Source organism: Natator depressus, chromosome 11 (genome assembly GCF_965152275.1).
Source record: "Natator depressus isolate rNatDep1 chromosome 11, rNatDep2.hap1, whole genome shotgun sequence".
Classification (NCBI taxonomy): domain Eukaryota; kingdom Metazoa; phylum Chordata; order Testudines; family Cheloniidae; genus Natator; species Natator depressus.
In genome coordinates, this window is record NC_134244.1 from 75,487,536 (window position 1) to 75,507,904 (window position 20,369).

General features: G+C 41.9%; 1 protein-coding gene across 5 annotated transcripts in view; it reads right to left on the reverse strand.

Annotated features, from left to right (window-relative positions):
* ADARB1 (adenosine deaminase RNA specific B1) overlaps window positions 1–20,369 on the reverse strand; it is a 253,319-nt gene that overhangs the window by 51,467 nt on the left and 181,483 nt on the right. For all 5 annotated transcript variants that reach the window (XM_074968186.1, XM_074968188.1, XM_074968187.1 and 2 more), the window contains one exon: window positions 3,900–4,014. In XM_074968186.1, the coding sequence (XP_074824287.1) occupies window positions 3,900–4,014 (115 nt within the window). The remainder of the gene's footprint in view (window positions 1–3,899; window positions 4,015–20,369) is intronic.

A 20,369-nucleotide genomic window follows, 5' to 3' on the forward strand; every position in this document is an offset into this window, starting at 1 on the left:
TTGATTATCATACACATTGTAAGGAGAGTGATCACTTTAGGTAAGCTATTACCAGCAGGAGAGTGGGGTGGGGGGAGAGAAAACCTTTTGTAGTGGTAAACACCCATTTTTTCATGGTTTGTGTGTATAAAAAGATCTTCTGTACTTTCCACAGTATGCATCCAATGAAGTGAGCTGTAGCTCACGAAAGCTTATGCTCAAATAAATTGGTTAGTCTCTAAGGTGCCACAAGTACTCCTTTTCTTTTTGCGAATACCGACTAACACGGCTGTTACTCTGAAACCTGTCATCTTGAGAAGAACATTTACCCTGAATGCTGTGACACCCTAGATATGCTCCCCATCCCAAAAGGGACACATCTAATGTTATAATGATGGTAGTAGGAGGTTGCATGAAAGGGGCTCTTGCACAGACTTTAAAGGGGTCCTTCCACCAATTGACTGAGTCCAAAACACAATGGGGAACAGACATATGTTTGTCTTGACTGCTTGTTTGGCATATAAACTGCCTTGAGCCATCCCTGGAAGCACTGAAGATGTATCCAGGAGCTTTGGGTTACGAAGGTACAAGCTGCCATATGTTCTAATAGTTGGAGACAATTTCTTGCTGAGCTTTAAGGACACACCTGAACCTTTGAAATTAGATTTTTTTAGGATTGCGAACCTGTCCATTGTAAAATGAAGAAACCTGTTGTGAGGGGGTGAATTGTGATATGAAAATACATGTCAAGGGTCACAAACCAATCCTTGGAATCTGAAGAAGGAATTATAGCTGCAAGGGTCACCATCCTGAATTTTTGTGGTTTCACTTAGTTGTTTAGATGCTTTAGATTAGAGCTAATATTGGTCTCCATCCTCCATTCTTTTTGGGACCCAGCAAGTACTTCTAATAGAAACCCTTTCTCCTGTGCTGGACTGGAGCTGGTTCTGTGGGCCCTAAGCATAGAAGAGAGGCAACTTTCTATCGCAGCAATTGATCATGAGATTGATCCCTGAAAAGGGATGAGGAAGGAGGGTAGGAGGGAGGGATGGAGAGGAAATGGATGGAATAATCAGGCACTGTGACCTCCAACACCCATTTGTTGGATATTATTCTCTCCCATGTAGGTTGGAAATGGGAAACACGGTATCCAAAAGGGGGGTGGGAAAGGAGGGTGAGACTGTAGGCTCCAGTAGAGTAGATGATTACGAGTTTAAATCAAACCTTTCAAAGTGTGAAGAAACTCATCAGCAGACTCAGAGAACAGCTTGACACCATCAGAAGGAAGGTCCTCAACAGTACTCTGTACTTCCTTAGAGAAGTTAGCCAATTGGAGCCAAGATGCTTGTCACATCACAGTTGTGGTGGAAATGAACCAGGCTACAGTATCAGCTGCATCTAAGAAGGCCTGCAATGATGTTCTTGTTGAGAGCTGACCTTCATTTATGATGGTTTTAAATTCCTTGCGATGCTCCTCTGGTAAATGCTCAGTAAAGCTGTTCAATTTATTGTAATTAATTAAGTCATAATTTGACATCCACTTTTTGTGGTTAGCAATTCTGAACTGTAATGTTGCTGAGGATTAACTCTTGTGACCGAAGCGATAACCTCACTTCTGGTCCTTGTTGTAACGGATAGACTTTGCATGTCTACCATGCTCTTTCACTGCTTCTCTGACCAAAGAATTTGGTGACAAGTGTAAAAAAGTCCCTCAGTACATAATATTTTTGTCATCACATTTACAAGTATAGGGTGCTGTAGCTTGAGTCTGCCAGATGGTCTTAACAGGCTCTAATAAAGCCTCATTCAAAGGAAGGGCCACACGTGACAAAACTGAAGTATGTAAGATGTCCAGGAACTTATGAGTGTCTTGGACTGCCTCTAAACGAATTTGAAGCATATCTGCAATGTCCTTCATCAGCTCCTAAAACGGTCTAAAATCATGTGCAATGGAAGATGGTGGAGGCATTACAGCCTCATCTGGCAATGATGAAGAAATAACTTGTGTGAAGTATTACCTCCTCGTCAGCCCTTGCCTCCTGCTCCTCAAAGTTCTACTCTAACGGCTCAAGGTGACGAGGTGGTAGCAAAGATGCAGGAGAATGCCTCTACCTGTGCTCTCTCTGAGAGGGACCTGGGACCTTTAAGAACTGTTGGTGATATAGGGCCCAGGGATCCCAATAAGGTCACTGGGAGGGCTCCAGAGCATAGGAGAAGGCACCCATCATTGGTCACACCAACTAAACTGGGGTCAAGGTTGTCTGTCCCCAAAAGTCTCTAAGTAGCAGAGTAGTGACTTGTAGAGTAAAGAGGAGATCCCTAAATTGAAACCTGAGTCAGAAGAATCATCCTCAACATATTTCAGAGAAGGTGATAACTTTCACCCTAGATGGTTGATGCCCGTGATGCAGGAGGTGTTGATGAAAAATGTGAAGTCTGTAACACAGAAGATCATGGTACAGATAACTTTATGGTACCAGTAGGTAATGGAGACCCCAACATAAAAAAATCCCTTGACTATCTAACTCCTGCGGTAGTGATGATATGTGAAGGGGTGTTGAGAAGGATCCAGTGGAGACTGACAATGGTACCAAGGTAGGGACTTGTCTAGATTGCATCGGTGCTGTGGGCACTAAATGCTTCCACTGAGTATGTTCAGACTCACGCAGTAGCAATAGCGCAGTCAGGGACAGTGTACAGGTACCAAAGATACAGTAGTGTCTGATGGTGCAGACTTCTTTGAAGTTGAATGTCTACTAGACTGGACAGGACCACCCGATGCTGAACAAGTTTTCAGCACCAAATCCAGCTTATTGTTAGAGTGGCTTTTAGAGGAAGCCTTAGATGATTTCACGGTACTGGAACCACTGAAATTCTCAACAGTGCAGCTTTCGGGACCTGAGGTCTCCAGAACAGTTTTTTTGATTGGTGAACGAAACTTTTTAGTAGGAGACCTAACATTCCTGCTCCTCTTGTCAGAACACACAGTCTTACTGCACAAGCCTCTTGGTACCACAGATGCAGAAGCAGATGCTGTATCCATCGAGGGTCTTGGTGACCAGGATCCAGAGGTAGAGGGGCACTAAATGTGCTTGGAGATGGGTGTACCGGGGGATTCTCAGAGCCCGGGTTGGTGGCCAGTCTTGCTCCATCATTAACAATTTCAATTTTATTCCTCTATTTTTACAAGATCTGCTTTTGCAGGAAAAGCAGATCTTATATTTGACTCGTATATGGATGTCTCCCAAACAACAGAGGTGCCGAGATTGTCTGTCACTGACTAGGATAGCTTCCCAGCAGGAAAGACAGTGCTCAAAGCCTGGGGATCCTGGCATACCCCATATTCCAGAACAACCTCTCAAGCGAGGAAAGAACAAATGGGGAAAAACCAACAGACTCCCTGAACTAAATACTACAACTAAACTAAACTAAGAAACAGAAAAAAACTATGTTTAACTAACTACATGTAAGTGAAGCAGGCATGCTTGATGTTCCATCTCAGGCTGAAGGCGATCAAGAAGGAACTGAGTGTAGTTTGCCTTTGCAGCTCTATATATCCTCAGTATAGACCATGAGGATGTGCATAGAGCGTGCGTGGGCAGAAGGGGCACTGCTACTGAAAATCTCTGATAGAAGGTGACTGGTGGCACATGCGCACCGAAGTGGAGCTCCTAAAGGGATATTACTTGAAGAAGAACTTTGCTGCAGTGCCTACAATAAAGACCTTGCAAAGGCTTGACTTTAGTTATTCTATTATTTACTCCATCACTATGATTATGCATTAAAAAATGTCCCAGAGCAGTTTGAGAAAAGAAAAATTAAGTGTAAAGACAAATGTTTTCTAAATATCGAGGTATTTATATTGTGTCCATCACCGTGGCATCTGAACACTTAAAAGTAGTACTGATTAGGTTTTTTACCTGTTGTCATGACAATTCCAGCAAGAACTTTTCTACGTGCATGGGGAGATGTGAAATTATCAGTCAGATCACTGAATTTATCCACAACCAAGCGTGCAACAGCATCAGCTAAAACCTGCAGAATCACAGAAATACACATTAGAGAGAATCAAACAAGAAACAACGATTAAATGTTGGCATTTAATATGATGGATGAAAAAAATCATCCACACTGTTAATTTTTTATCCTCCGCTGATTAGGGCCAAGATTTCCCAGTGTCCACTAACTCTTGGTGCCCTCTTTGAAATATCTAGCATCTGATTTTCCAGGATGCTGAGCAGAACACCTCTTAAAGACTTCAACTGGAGTTTTGGTTCTTGGACCCAAAACTGAAAACCTAATAACTGAGGGACCGAAAAGTAGTGACAATTTTGAAAAATTGGGCCTGGGTGAACAAAGAAATGGCAGAAAGATTCAACGCTTTTATCTCAACATACATCATTTTAAAGTCCTAAACAAGAGTCCATGTTTTTATCCTTGTACCTCAAAAATATTTAATTTCAGTGACCTAAACATTGGGCCTGAAAATAAGGCCAAAATACAACAAAAATCGGTCATCTTGACCAACATATAAAAATATTTTATTATACCAGAAATAGTTATTTATTTTTCACGTTTATAAAAATGTGCCCTTCCCTTAGCTTTAGGTGAATATACACTATTTTATTTTTTGTTTTATTACAAAAAACATACAATTTTTAAATGGACAATTTCAACATAAAATTCAATGACGTCCATCGAAAATAAAGAAGTATTATCCCTTTAATCCTCAGGAAAGCCTGGAATAATAGAGAAGGCTTTGCAATTTGCCCTGAGTGTCAACAAACTTACGATCTGTCAGACTGTGAGTGAAGACTAGTTGCAGATTTAAGGAAAACTCCTTGAAAATGACCTACCACCAGCTTGTTTAAATCTCGAGATTGTTAGTTCCAGCACCACAGCTGATCTCAACATATTATCATGTGAGGAGAGAAGCTGTCTTTAAGGTAGCCAGAAAACACAGAATTTAGAGGTTTGTAAGTCAAAATCAACATCTTGAATTTCACCTGGAAACAAATTGGAAGCTAACGCTGGAACAGTGATGCTATTTGTGAAAAATATTGCTAAATAAGTAAAGTACTGCATTTGGAAGTAGCTGAATAGTTTTCATATGTACAGTAATTCCACAGAATACAGTGCAGTGATCCAATTTGGAGATGACAATGGCATAGAAGATTATGGAAGTTCCATGTTCAAAGGAAATGCTTGAAATCTTCTAGCCAACCATGCAGTTGGCAAAAAGGCATTCTTGGCCACAGCTACCACTTAGACATCCAGAAGCAATAGAGGATGTAACAGGACCCACAAATTGTGAATCTGACCATGCAGTGGTGAGCATGCTCTCCCAATTGAGAGAATGGATATAACCTCCATATTTTCTCTCATAGTCTTCTCCAGCCTACTGTCATCATCATCTTTTCTCATACAGACAGACTGGGCCTTGGGAACCTACCTCTCATCTAAGCTTGGCTCGACACTGGGAAAGCAGATAGACCACATCATCAAGATGTGACAGAACAGAGAGAGAGTTGTTTATTACGGGCATATTGAAGACAATGTAGCTCTACTTCCACTTTATCTCACATAATGATCACATATACCCAACACGCAAGGGGAGAGGTGAAGTAATGGAACCCTGAGGTTCCATCCATAAGAGAGCTCATGGGACTAAGAAGCCTTTGTCCACAACTACCCTGTGAGTCCTCTCAGGGAAGAGCAAAACCACTCAAGAGTTGTTCTCTCTACCCTACACAGGGTCACAGCGTGTCACGAATACCTTATGGTCAAAAGTACCAAAAGTTGCTGACAGATCTAAAAGAAAAAACATGGACACCTGAACATAATCAGATCTAACACCAGACTGTCATAGGTCAAGGAAACCCAAGGGCTCCAGACATTGTCAGAGTTGACTCACCACAATCTTCTCAACAATCTTCCTTGGAAACTGAGTGATGAGAAATAATGTGACAATTAGCAGAATTCTCAATGCCTGTTTCCTTCCTGGCTGACTTTACTGGCCAAGGAGGACATGAGTCCAGCTTGCAGGCCATAACCCTAAGCTCTTTGAACTTTTCCAGAGTCTTGTTGAGTGGCGCCGGCTAAAACTCAGAGAAAGCTGCATTTGTTGCTAGCTTCAGTCCTGGTTTTGTCATTATAGAGACTGACAATAAAGCATATATGCATATATATATGCAAAGCAGATGACAGGGATATAGCAAGCAAATTTAAGGCCTACTTGTTATTTGTCCTTTTTGAAAACTCAACTTTTTCATGTTTTTCACTAGCTATCCATTGCACATAAGGATTCAGTTATGAAGAATAATGACAATAGATTAAAACAAGATATCTAATACAACTATGGCTTCTTTTATGAAGAACAAGATTTGCTACTGAGACAGCTAGGTACATGCACAAAGAAACTTGTCTCTGTTTTGTTGCAGATCCTGTTCTTTGCAAAACCATTCAGCCAGCCCAGGAACTCTACTACTGAACTTCCTGAACAGTTTCACAAAGACCAGGACCTTCTTTAAAAAGTTCAGCCAACTCAGGTGGGGAGGCTCTTGTGCCAGCAGAACAGTTTCATGATGAACAGGATACTTGACAAAAAACTCACTGATCTGTCGAAGATCCAGGTCTTTGACTAAAGTAGGTGTTCTCTGTTGAAAATAATCTTTTCTGACAAAACACAGATGCCACTGGGCTAGCAAAATCCATTCCCTGTACACCATAATAGCCACTACTTTCAATACAGGAAGCACTACTGTGTGCAAATGACAAAAGATGGTGGTGTATTACTCTCATTAACTATGCAAAAATCCTTCTGCATACTGTATCAGAGAATGGCAGTAGGCAACAGAGAACACATTCTCCAATGATCTGATTATGATGAATAATGCTGTCAATTTTTTCCTACTTTTTGTTCATTAACAAAATAATTACATGATGCCAGAAAGACCTCCAAATAAACTCTCACCATAAAAAAATGTCTATTATCTCTAGTGTTCAGTTTTTAAGCTAGAAAGATCACAAGCTGCGGAATGTGAATTTTTCTGACCCATGTTAAATTATTCAAATTCAGAAACTCATGAACAGATTTTATGGAAGTTCCTCAGAAAATTTAAGCTTTACTTGAGGCCCAGCATTGAATCCAGACCAGAGTCCCAGTTCAGTTCTTAACCTCAAGAATACTGCCAAGTCAACAAATTGGGTCTCCTAGCTGCAAAGCTGGAGATCTAGTTTTTAACATTACCATATCTAACCGCCCAACCTGTCCCAAACCACAACTGGATGGATCTTCCAGAAGAACTTGGCTTGCAGTTGGAAACCACCAGCCAAAGGGATGTCATATGTGACAGGGTCAGGCCAAATGGCTACAGGAGAGTGCTGGAAGGTAGATATATTCGCCCCCGGATAAGCAGGTCCCTTTTCCCTTGGTAGTTGAACAGGGGTTACTCTAGGTTAATTATGACATCTGGGGCCAATCAAGGGCCTGCCAGAACCCGTTAAAAGTTTCCCCTCCAGACAGATAGGGGTGCGCGATAGGAGCTGAGGGAGGAAGGTGAGCTCCTGGACAGCTAGGCAGTGATGACACTGACAAGCATTAGGAGAGAAGCCACGCAGGTACAGAGGCAAAGGACCGGAGATCCCTGCCCAACAGGGAGGACGGCCCTTCTGGGCCCCGGAGGTCTGAGGGAAGAGACCCCGCCAGAGGGGAGAGACTGAGCTAGGTGTCTGGTCTGTTGCCACCATGCCCGAAGGGGCAACCATAGATTGAGAGGCTCCCTGCGACTCCCTATGTCAGGGAGGCTGGGAGGAACCCTGCTCTGGGAGCAGGGTGTGGACAGTAAACCCAGGGGCGTGTGGAGGATCCTGAGGGAAAAGCGGAATACCCCAGCCTGCCGCTAATCAGAAGCGCGGGACCCTCTGTGGTGGAGAGGAAGCTCTGGCACCCATATTGGTGTTATAGAGCACAATACTGCTGGATGGAATTGTGCAATGGACTCCCCAAATATGGGCACGTCTCAATTCCCACACAAAGAAATCAGGCTTTAGCCTAGCTGGCGGAGCAGTCCCTAATCGCTGTGAAATATTTGCAAATCACAAAGACTTGCCTATCCCCATATTAAGAACCCAGACAAGGAAAGACAGCTAAGGCTGATGAAAAAGGGCTGAGTAACACTGCTTGTTCTTCATGTATATAATCTCTTGTCACTTTCTATACTTGAAAAACATAGCCACTGTCACACTCATAGAATCATAGAATATCAGGGTTGGAAGGGACCTCAGGAGGTCATCTAGTCCAACCCCCTGCTCAAAGCAGGACCAATCCCCAATTAAATCATCCCAACCAGGGCTTTGTCAAGCCTGACCTTAAAAACTTCTAAGGAAGGAGATTCTACCACCTCCCTAGGTAACGCATTCCAGTGTTTCACCACCCTCCTAGTGAAAAAGTTTTTCCTAATATCCAACCTAAACCTCCCCCACTGCAACTTGAGACCATTACTCCTTGTCCTGTCATCTTCTACCACTGAGAATAGTCTAGAACCATCCTCTTTGGAACCACCTCTCAGGTAGTTGAAAGCAGCTATCAAATCCCCCCTCATTCTTCTCTTCTGCAGACTAAACAATCCCAGTTCCCTCAGCCTCTCCTCATAAGTCATGTGTTCCAGACCCCTAATCATTTTTGTTGCCCTTCACTGGACTCTCTCCAATTTATCCACATCCTTCTTGTAGTGTGGGGCCCAAAACTGGACACAGTACTCCAGATGAGGCCTCACCAATGTCGAATAGAGGGGAACGATCACGTCCCTCGATCTGCTCTCTATGCCCCTACTTATACATCCCAAAATGCCATTGGCCTTCTTGGCAACAAGGGCACACTGCTGACTCATATCCAGCTTCTCGTCCACTGTAACCCCTAGGTCCTTTTCTGCAGAACTGCTGCCTAGCCATTCGGTCCCTAGTCTGTAGCTGTGCATTGGGTTCTTCCGTCCTAAGTGCAGGACCCTGCATTTATCCTTATTGAACCTCATCAGGTTTCTTTTGGCCCAATCCTCCAATTTGTCCAGGTCCCTCTGTATCCTATCTCTGCCCTCCAACGTATCTACCACTCCTCCCAGTTTAGTATCATCCGCAAATTTGCTAAGAGTGCAATCCACACCATCCTCCAGATCATTTATGAAGATATTGAACAAAACCGGCCCCAGGACCGACACTCTCTAAAAGTATCTAAACAGCAACCTCATTTCCCACTTTTGGTGGTTGTCTCCTCAAGGACCATTGCACAAATGTGTAAGAACATCCCAAAGAAGCAACACAGTAGCACGGGATAAAAAACGGTAAGTGATGACCCAGATAAGCAGCTACAAAGAGCAGCAAATGTTAAAGTAGGAAAGAAGGTCTAATGCAAATAATGGCACTGAGGGAGAACAGTGCAGCTGACACTTTAAATGTCTGAATCACACATTGTAATCTCTGCCCCATGTACAGTATCTGCTGGGTACAGATAGAGCAAGGCAGTAATGAATCCTCTGATGAGTTGCACCAGCACTCAGCCTCTGTGAGACTGCAAAATGACAGCTAGCCTGTCATTCAACAGATAACCAGATTGAATCACATCAGTTCTCTCAAAATGTGAAAGGGTATTCCTTCCACAAACACTCTGGTACTTTGGGGCTCCCTGTTGAGAGCTGTTTACCCAGGAAGCACTTTGTTACATACAACAGTCTCATCATGAGCTTGTTGTGCACTGATAAACACCACTAGATGATTGGCACACATGTAGGTGCTCAGGTACAAGTCAGGGCAAACAACGTCCACATCTACTGCTCAGTACCCTCGGCTGCCATACAAAGCTGGGAACCTTTCAATACATGTGGAAAGGCCGTGCCTATTTGGAAAAAAATGACTATACCTGAAGACAACAGTTAGAAAAACAAACAAACAAACAAAAAAGATCTAACCAGCAGAAAGGAAAAGGAAACAAAACTGAACAGGTTACAACTAGAATGGGCACTAAAGATCCTGAAGTCCCACTACACCTTTGAGAAGCCATGAACCATCACATGCCACTGGCTGGATGGGGAGCTGCCAGAGTGGTGTGCCTAAAACCACTGTAGGAAGTGATTTTCCCACTGCCTTCTCCATTATCTTGTGGTCCTCTATCGTACACTGTCATACTGTAGAAATTTTTTGTTTGTTATTGTGTGTTGCAATATGAACTAGTAGTCTGTATTTTTCTAACAGTGTTTCATTCTGTTTTAGAATCTGGAAAGTATATGGAATGTATTTCTGAATGTCACTATTTTTCCCCACCCAGGTTAAGCCATACAAAGAGTAGTAAATTTGAGAATGTGTAAAGTTCTCAGTTGTCAAGGTATTGCAGAGATCATGATGGAAACTGAAGAATGCTGTTGTGCAGACAGTATACTAAACTGTAAATCCGTGAATTACCAAATAAATGATTTTGGTGTGGATCCACAGGAGCAGAACACATAGCTCAATAGAGGGGAGTGGTGACAAAAACATGACTTCAAATACACATTGTGGGTCACATAAAAAGAAAACAGTCAGATGTAAGGTAAAAAGGACAAAACAAAGAATTTGGAAAAGGGGACTGAGCCAAGAACCCCAGAAAACAGCAGTCATATGCAATCACAGAATTCACCAAGGCTCATGGATGTGAATAGTTGGCCCTTTGTGAAACATTTTTTTAAACTGCAGCATAAGGTGCAGGCACTGATGGCTAGAAAGTAGCTATGTGGGGGTTATGAGCAGCAGCAGCGAAGTGCAAAGATCATACACAATACTTTGAGCTTTCTAGGACTCCCTGACTGAGCATCACCCACTGAGGCACACAGGACCTGCTCAGGGTTTGCGCAGCAGGATTTCTAAGCATTTAATGACTTTGCTTCAGAGACACAGAGTTCAGGACCCCACTCTGCTAGGCACTGTACAGACTTCAGACAACAGCCCCAGAACCAAAGAGCTCATGATTCAATTTACATGTCGCAGAGGATGGAACAGGTAGGCAAAAAGACAAATGGAGTGGAGATGAATTGAATGGATGAGATGAATAAAAATGAATACAGTTAATTAGAGAAGCAGAAGTCAAAGGTCACCATTTGCCTGACCAGTGCCAGCTGGCAGTGATTTGTAGCCATCACAGCAGAGGTAAGTTTTAATGAGCTATTTATGAAAGGATAAAGTGACAACTTTATGAATTTTGACAGAACGTTTTCTGCACTCACATGGAGCTGTATGGGAGAAAGCCTGGAGGTGTTTGAGGGACAAGGGAATAATTAGACAACTGAAGCTGGCATTTTAGCAAAGTGAAGGCTGGGGTCAACAGCTCAATAAACTAGTAGATCTGTTAGACAGAATGGTGTCTATGGGTCTTAAAGACAAAACACTTGCATTTTATGTGGTGAAGAGAAGGGGCCAGTGGAGAGAAATGAAGAGCCCGTGATGTGATCAGGGATGAGCCAAAAAAATGAAGAGAAGAAATTATTTAATTGCCTAAGCAACAATGCTAGGAGCCTGGTAATAAACAAGAAGAGTTAGAATTGCTCATTTTATGAGCACAAATTTGATCTAGTTACCATTACTGAAACCTGGTGGGATGATTTGCATGATTGGAATACTAAAATCAGTGGTTACAACCTGCTTAGGAAGGATCAAGTAGACAAAAGAGGAGGGGGACTGGCACGCTAGATCAAAAATGGCATTACCTGTTTGTGAGTCACTAATAACTAGCAAGAAAATGCTTTTGAATGCTTACGGATAAATATCCTAACAGATAAAGCACAAGATGGACTATTAGTTGGTGTCTGCTACAGACCCCAAATCACACTAGGGAACAGGATGACCAGCTCCTTATGCACCTATCTACAATGTGTAGGAAAAAAAGCTGTGTGATCATGGGGGACTTCTATTTGAGTGACATACACTGGAGGTCTCATGCTGCCAATACGAAAACATCCTTGGAATTTTTAAGTATTATCTATGACACGGACGGCCAAATTTACTGATCCTCCGAGCTGCACACAACAATCTTCAGAAGTTCGAGAGCTAGGACACACTCGCAGGAGCTTGCGGCTTCATCCCTGTGGGAGGCGCTTGCCAGGGTTTGGGGCTTTAGCCCCACTCCTGCTGAAGCCCCATGCGCCAGCAGGCACGCCCCACAGGGCTGAAGGTCTGAGAACCCCTTCCCTTCTGCAAAACAGAGGCAACATGTGGGGGAGACACGTGGGGTCATGATTTTGGCCAGGGTTTGCTAGTCCCACTCAGAGGAGACAAAAATTGGGGGAGTGGTAAATAATGAAGAGAACAGGTCATTAAAACACAGTGATCAGGATTGGTTCGTAAGCTGGGTCAAGCAAACAATATGCATTTTAGTAGGCTAAATGGAAAAGTACAAATCTACAAACAAGGAATGTAGGCCATATTTACAGGACAGGGGATTCTATCCTGGAAACCAGTGACTCTGAAAAAGATTTGGGGTTTGTGATGGATAATCAACTAAGCATGAGCTCCCAGGGCTAATGAGATCCTTGGATGCATAAACAGGGGAATTTTAAGTAAGAGGAGAGAGGTTATTTTATGTCTGGTAAAATCACTGCTGGAACATAATGTCCACAATTCAAGAAGGATGTTGATGAATTGGAGAGTGTTCAGGGAAGAGCCACAAGAATGATTAAAGGGTTAGAAAACATTCCTTATACTGATTGACTCAAGAGCAAAATCGGTTTAGCTTAACACAGAGAAGGTGAAGGGGTGACTTGATTCCAGTCTATATATACCTACATGGGGAACAAATATTTGATAATGGGTTCTTTAGTCTAGCAAGGGAAGGTATAACACAACTCAATGGCTGGAAGTTGTGGCTGGACAAATTCAAACTGAAATGCATAAATTTTTAACAGTGAGGGTAATTAACCATTGGAACAATTTACCAAGGGTCATGGTGGATACTCCATGGCAATTTTAAAATCAAGATAGGATTTTTTCTAAAAGATCTGTTCCAGGAATTGTTTTGGGACGTTCTATGGCCTGGGTTACACAGCAAGTCAGACTAGATGATCACAGCGGTCCCTTCTGGCCTTGGAATCTATGATCCTTGAAGCAGCATTCTCTAACTGACTTGGCTGATGTCAAGGTCAGAAGGCAGGAGAGATTACAATAGTTTGAGGTCTTGTCTACATGCACAAGTTGCATCAGTTGAATTAAAGGTATGATGTTAAACTGATTCAGTGAAGCTGGTGCAAATGTGAGCGTGGACACTCTTACATCAGTTTAAACCTGATTTATGTAAGTTTAGCTTGCATCTGTACATTACACGAGTCATTTGACATACCTGTAATTAATTTGCATCAAATTACCAATATAAGATAAACTGACATAAACTGATCTTAAGTGATGTGTGTTCACTTACAAAACTGTACTGGTTTAACATCACAATTTAATTAAACTGGTGTAATTTTATGTCTAGATCAAGCTTAGGTAAGAGATGATGAGGGCATGAAAAAGAGCCTAGGAAATTTGGACAGGCAGAAAATTTTAGAAATATTAGGTAGATACAAAAGGCAAGACTTGGAAATGGCCTGGATGTGTGGATGAACAACGAGGGCTGAGTTAAAAGTGATGCCCAGATTAAAAAGCTGAATAGCTGGGGAAAGGGTGGTGTTATCCATGGCAATGGAGAAAATAGGAAAAGAGGAAGACTTGAGGTGTGAGGATCAAAAGCTCAGTTTTGGCCATTTAGAGTTTAATATAATGGCTGGTCATCTATGAAGAGAAGTCAGAGACAGGCCCAGATTAATGACTGGATGGACTAAGAGTGATAGGAAGGAAGGGGAAAAGGAACGTGGAGAGAGGAGATGAGGAGTCATTTAGGAGTTTATCAATTTTCTTTTTGGAAAAGTCAGCGAGGTCTTGAGTAGGGAGAGAAGTGGGGCAAAAGGGAGTGTTACGTGGTGCATATATGGCTGGAATGAGAGGAGTGGTATTCAACTGGGGTGGAGATGTACAGTTGCTTGGCCAGGAAAATGTCACAACTGGAAGTGAGAACAAATTTGCAGGGGTGGAAGTCAGCATAATTATGGGACTTCTGCCAGAGACAGTCAGCTTCCCAGGCAAGAGCAGAGGGAGAGGACGTGGGGAATGAGCCAGGGTATATTTTGTAGTGGGAGAGAAGTGTAAAGACACTGAGGGTAAAGGATTTGCCAAGTGCTCGTAACTCTAGCCAGCTTGTACTCTTCCTGCCTTCCACTGAGGACTATTTTCCTTGGCAAGTGGGGGATCTCATGTATGCATCCAGTCAGTCAGTTACGTGTCTGTGCTGATCCTGACTATTAGAATTCTCATCAGTTGCTTCCCTCTGGAAAGATTTCTGGATTTGGTCCACAATACCAAGGACTGAAGGACAGCAGCTGACATAATGATTTGCTTGTTATGTCTCCAGTCAACAATTCCCCACTGAGGGAAGAAATACCTGCAGATGTCTCATATGGAAGATAATCCAATGAACTATATCTGAACAATAAGAGACCTAGGAGCTTGAAGGGTCTGCCAGAATATGGTAGTAGAGGGAGCCAAACTGGATTTGATCCAGATCCCTGATTTGAGGAAGGGCTGAACCAAAAACTAACATTGTGATACTCAATCTTCAGAAAGGCAGAGGTTTAAAAGTGAGGAAGCTACCTAGAAATATACCAAAGACAAAATATAAACTATTAACATCTTTATAATAAGCATGGTAGCTATTTAATCACAGCTAGAAGACATGCAATCTTGTAAACAAAACAGAAAAAGGAAGGCAAGGAGGAAAAAAGTATGGTTAAATGGCAAAGAGTTAGGTTCAAGAAATTCCAACCAAAGTGAAGAGAGCAGTAAGTAAATAGGGCCCTACCAAATTCACGGCCATGAAAAACACATCACGGACTGTGAAATCTGGTCTCCCCCTGTGAAATCTGGTCTTTTGTGGGCTTTTACCCTGTACTATACAGATTTCACAGGGGAGACCAGCATTTCTCAAACTGGGGGTTCTGACCCAAAAGGGCGTTGCTGGGGGTGTGTGTGTGTCACAAAGTTATAAAGTATGGGGGTCGCAGTATTGCCACCCTTACTTCTCTGCTGCCTTCAGAGCTGGGCAGCTGGAGAGCGTCAAGTGTTGGCCGGGCGCCCAGCTCTGAAGTCAGCATCCACCAGCAGCAGTGCAGAAGGGTGGCAATACCATATCGCGCCACCCTTACTTCTGCGCTGCTGCCTTCAGAGCTGGGTGGCTGGAGAGCGGCGGCTGCTGACTGGCAGGCAGCAGCGCAGAAGTAAGAGTGGCAACACCATACCATGCCATTCTTACCTCTGCGCTGGTGCTGGAGGCGGTTCTGCCTTCAGAACGGGGCTCCAGCAGCAGTGCAGAAGTAAGGGTAGCAATACCGCAACCCCCGCACAATAACCATGCAACCCCCTCTTCCCATTCCTTTTTGGGGCCAGGAATCCTACAATTACAACACTGTGAAATTTCAGATTTAAATAGTTCAAATCACGAAATTTTACAATTTTAAAAATCCTATGATTGTGAAATTGACCAAAATGGACCGTGAATTTGGTAGGGCCCTAAACATAAACTCTGGCAAATAAAATCTAAACAGGAATTTAGAAAATAAAAGAGGGAATTTAGAGCATAAAAAGACAAGCAGAGAAAAACAAACAAGAAATTCCATTTCCTCAGCTCTTGCTTTCATGAAGTAGGTCTTCTGTGATGGCAGTCCTGGACCAGGCTGATTTCCACTGCTATGAACTTGTTCTCTCATCCTTCAGTTTTTCCAGCTTCCTAGCCAAGCACGCTTCTCCACCCTGACTGTCTTCCCACCTGAAACCTCAGCTACGTATTCGCCACTTCTAATTCTCTCCTTAAACCCTTCTCCCTTAACTTCCCTGTCTGCTCAAGATCATACTGATTTTCTCAAAGATGTATTGAGAAGGTGTGACGTTATCTGATTAAAATATGACCATGTAGATCATTGTTGCTACCACTCTCATATAATTGCAACAAATCTTATACAAGTAAGGTGTCAATAGAAAGGTTATTATTCGCTGAATATGATTATACTATTTAAAAACATGTACCATTTTTGTACTTGAAGTTATGAATACTAACTATGTACCTGTATTTCAAATGTTTGCTCACGTAGTAACACCCACAAGGTATTTAGCCTGCACATCTTGAAGGAACTATTCAAGTTGGATTGCCCATCAAAGAACACTTAACTCACATTGGAAGATGCCTATCTAAACTTAATGGACTTTCCTGTGAACATTCTAACTGGAGTATGGGGGATGGCCTCTACTATGACAAAGCGAAGGATACATGGACTTGTGACTTGCCCATGTGACTCCAAACACCATCTTGCTACCTGTAACGTTCCACAGAGAGAACAATGGGTTTCCCTTCACTTGGGAGAAGCTATAAAAGGCCTGGAAACATGTCCATTTTGTTTCTTTCCTGCTCAAATCTCTGGACTATGATGAACTTGTACTAATGGGAGCATTCTAACCCAAGGACTGAGGACCTTCCCATGATTTGGAAGCAACCAGAGACTTAACAAGCCAGCAGCTTATTACATCACTGCTACAAGCCTGATCCAAGAAGTTTGCAATTATTGTATGTATGTGATTCCTTCAACCAATTTTAACTCTCATCTTTCTTTCTTTCTTTCTTTCTTTCTTTCTTTCTTTCTTTCTTTCTTTCTTTCTTTCTTTCTATAAATAAACCTTTAGATATTAGATATTAAAGGATTCGCAACAGTGTGATTATTGGGTAAGATCTGAGTTATATATTGACCTAGGTATGTGGCTGCTCCTCTGGGATCAGAAGAACCCTTTTGTTTGATGAAATTGGTTTTAAATAACCACTCATCATTACGTCTAGTGTCTGGGTTTTGAATCCAGGACTGGAATACCTAAGGAGGCTGCATTTCTGACTTCTTGTTAGCCAGTGTGGCGAGACAGAAGTTTACTTTTGTTGCTGGTTTGGTATATGTCATGGAAGAATAACCACCAGTTTTGGGGTCTGTCTGCCCTTTTTTCCAGCAGCTTGTCCTGGATTTGGTATTCTCAGTCATGACCCATGGATGCACGGAGACAGAAGCTTTGAAATGGCTACCACTTTCCCTCTTTCATCACTCTCTCCTACTTCTCCTGTGTCACAGAAACCAAGGTTTTTCATCCACTTTCCTCCTCTTGCCCCACCTGCTTCAGTGACCCTATCCCACCCCATCTCCTGGCTTGACACCAGTTCTCACTTCCTCCCTCACCATTCTTCACTTCTCCCTCTTTTCTGGGTGATTTCACTCTAAATACAAGCATTCTTCATTCCTCCTCACCTTAAAAACCACTCACCCATGACACTGTTTCTCTCTCCAATTACCATTCTGTCTCCCTTCTTCTCTTTATCTCTAAGCTCATTGAAAGTGTTATCTATAACTACTATCTGGAATTTCTTTGCTCCAATTCCATCCTAGATTCTTTCCAATTTGGCCTCCACTGTCTATGCTTCACTGAAACTGCTGTCAGCAAAGTTTATAACATCCTTTTCATGGCCATTTTTCAGAACTAATATTTCACTCTCATCCTCCTTGACTGTCAGATGCCTTTGACACAGCTGTGCTTATCTGCAGATCTTGTTTTACTTCAACTTTGGTGACTCAGTCTTCTCATTTTCCTCTTACCTCTCTAATCACTCCTTCACTGTTCAATCTGGAAGATCCTCAATATTCCCCCCTCCAACCTTCAGTGGGGATCCTTCCTCTTCCCCCTCCACATCTTACATGCATGTGATTTTGTTTAAAAAGGAACACTTCAGCTATCATCTTTATGTTGATAAATCACAAATCTACCTGTTTACTCTGGACCTGTATCCTTTCATTTAAAGTAAAATCTCTGCCTGTTTTTCTCTGTGGATCTTCAGCTGTCAGCATAAGGTCAACATGTTCCAAACTGAGCTTGTGATTATTTCCCTGCCAAGCCCTCCCCTTCATCTTTTTCTCAGTTACTGTGGAGAAAACCACCATCATAACATCACCATGCTACCTATCACTCAGACCCATAGCCTGGGCTTCAGCTTTGACTCAGTCACCTCTCTAGGTTTACAAATCCAGGCTGTTTCTAAATCATGTTGCTTCTTACTACAGAACTTCTCTAAGATGTGGGCTTTCCTCTCCATCCACACAAAAATAAACCTGTATTTAAATAAAAAGCCTGATTTAAATAAATATTATTTATAAAAACTACAAAAATCTGATCAAATTTTATCCACCCTGCTCATTGCCCAAGGTTAAGATTCACTGCTTGAGGATTAGAAACTTCCCCAATAGGCATGTTATTTTACAGTGGTCCATTATGGGATTTTAGACCTTCTGAAGCTTCTGGTATTGATCACTGATAAGAGTTAGGATACTAAACTAGATGGATGGCTGATCTGATCAGGTATGGCAATTCCTATGTTCCTAATCAGGAAACAGTTTTATGCTACAGGTACATTCCCAGAAACCAGATCTCCATTACAAGCAGCTCTTTTAGGGCACTACCTGCCCATCCAAAGCTTTGAAATTATGGAAATACCAAGCAGAGAGGGATATTCCACACATTTTGCCTCCCAGACATCATTTTATCTGCTGCCTATATAAAATACTCAGACCACAACAGAAAAGTGACTTGTATTTCCAACAGGTGGAGAGACACACTACACTGGCCATATTTACCTGACTTGCAGATTAAAGTTAATGGAACTGTACACAAGACTAGCGTCTGCACTGGAGTAAATGTTTGCTGGATAAGGCTCTTAGATACATCAAGCTGCTCACAAATTTTCCATCTCTCTCTTTTGATCTTCATCATTAGTTATACAGAAAGCTCAGCTGAGAGACTTGATGAAAGGTGCTGCTGAGTAATGTCTAACAAACTGAAAACCACAGGTCATATTCTCAGCTAGTGCAAACCGGCACAGCTCCACTGAAGCTTCCTATTTTAACAGTATATGGAAAAATAAATTTCCCATTTACACCCATTGACATCAATGAGACTTAAGCATGTGGGTAAATTTAAGCATGTGCTGGACAGCTTTAATGAATAAAGGCCATAGGAAGGATATGCTCTTTTAGATTGAGATGTCTGTGATTTCTTTAGTTACTCTAGGCAGAGAAAATTTACCACCACTCTTTTGGCTGATTACTAAAAGCAGATTTTCAATAATAAATAATAAATCAGAGCTAAAATGAGAGAGAGAGAGAGAGAGAGAGAGACTATTCTAACTGCACTGAAAGATCAACAGCATAGTTTTTGTAATACAAACAGAAACATTGACCGTTCCCTCAGGCCTGCTCTCCACACTATTTCTGACCAAATACTTTTAACAGCAAATTGAATAAATATCTCGACAACACTGAAGAAATTAGGTAATTAGGCAGCTGTTCTGTCCGTCAACATTTTTTAACAATCAATTAGAAAAGCCTACATAATTTCAAGAAACAAATAAGAGAACACAAATTATAGAAGTGTTCAGCATGATGTCAACATCCACACTGCTCTCAATGTAAGAATATCTGATGTAATTATGTTTTTTATTTCTGTGTACTGCAGAATAATAATGCATAAAAGAAAAAACATAATGAAAATTCTTATGGTTAGCTATTTATTATCTGAGGGCATTTGGGGGGGTTCAGATATTTTTTGCAACAGCAAAGTATTACACTACAATTGTAGGCCATCTGTGTGCTGAAACGTAACACTAGTCAGATGAACAATACTTTCCTCCTATCTGATCAACCCTCTGAAATGCTGACAATTACAAACACAAAACTTTTCATTTCACTGCATCATGAAATGTTCAATTCCTATAAGCCTAGGTCTTGGTGCTTGAACACATTCATTTCTTCTAGTATTAGATACCAAAACGTATGCTCACAATTTTCAAATATCTAATAATGTTAGCTCCTCCACTTTGACCACAAAGATTTGACATTTTTGCCTTTTCAGGTAATCTCAACATATTAATCACACATCTTAGTACTGCTGAGTTCTCCTCCATTCAATTCTCGTCAGCTTTGGTTCCTTGCCAGTTCTACAGGTTTATGATAAGCCATGCACTTTAAAGTTTCAAAGCTACCAATATCAACCTAAAGAGGCTGAAACGTGTGTATTTTCTGACATGGAAATAAAGGTAATTTGAACAGCAAAAGATCTAAACATCCTTCAGATAGTTCGCTTTAGTCACTGCTTAGCCAAACAATACATATTTAATGCTTAGTATTTCCTGATAATCAGCTCCTCCATCTCCCTAATCATTTTCTTCTCTTCTCTAGAGTCTCTCCACTAGGTCACCATTTTTCTTG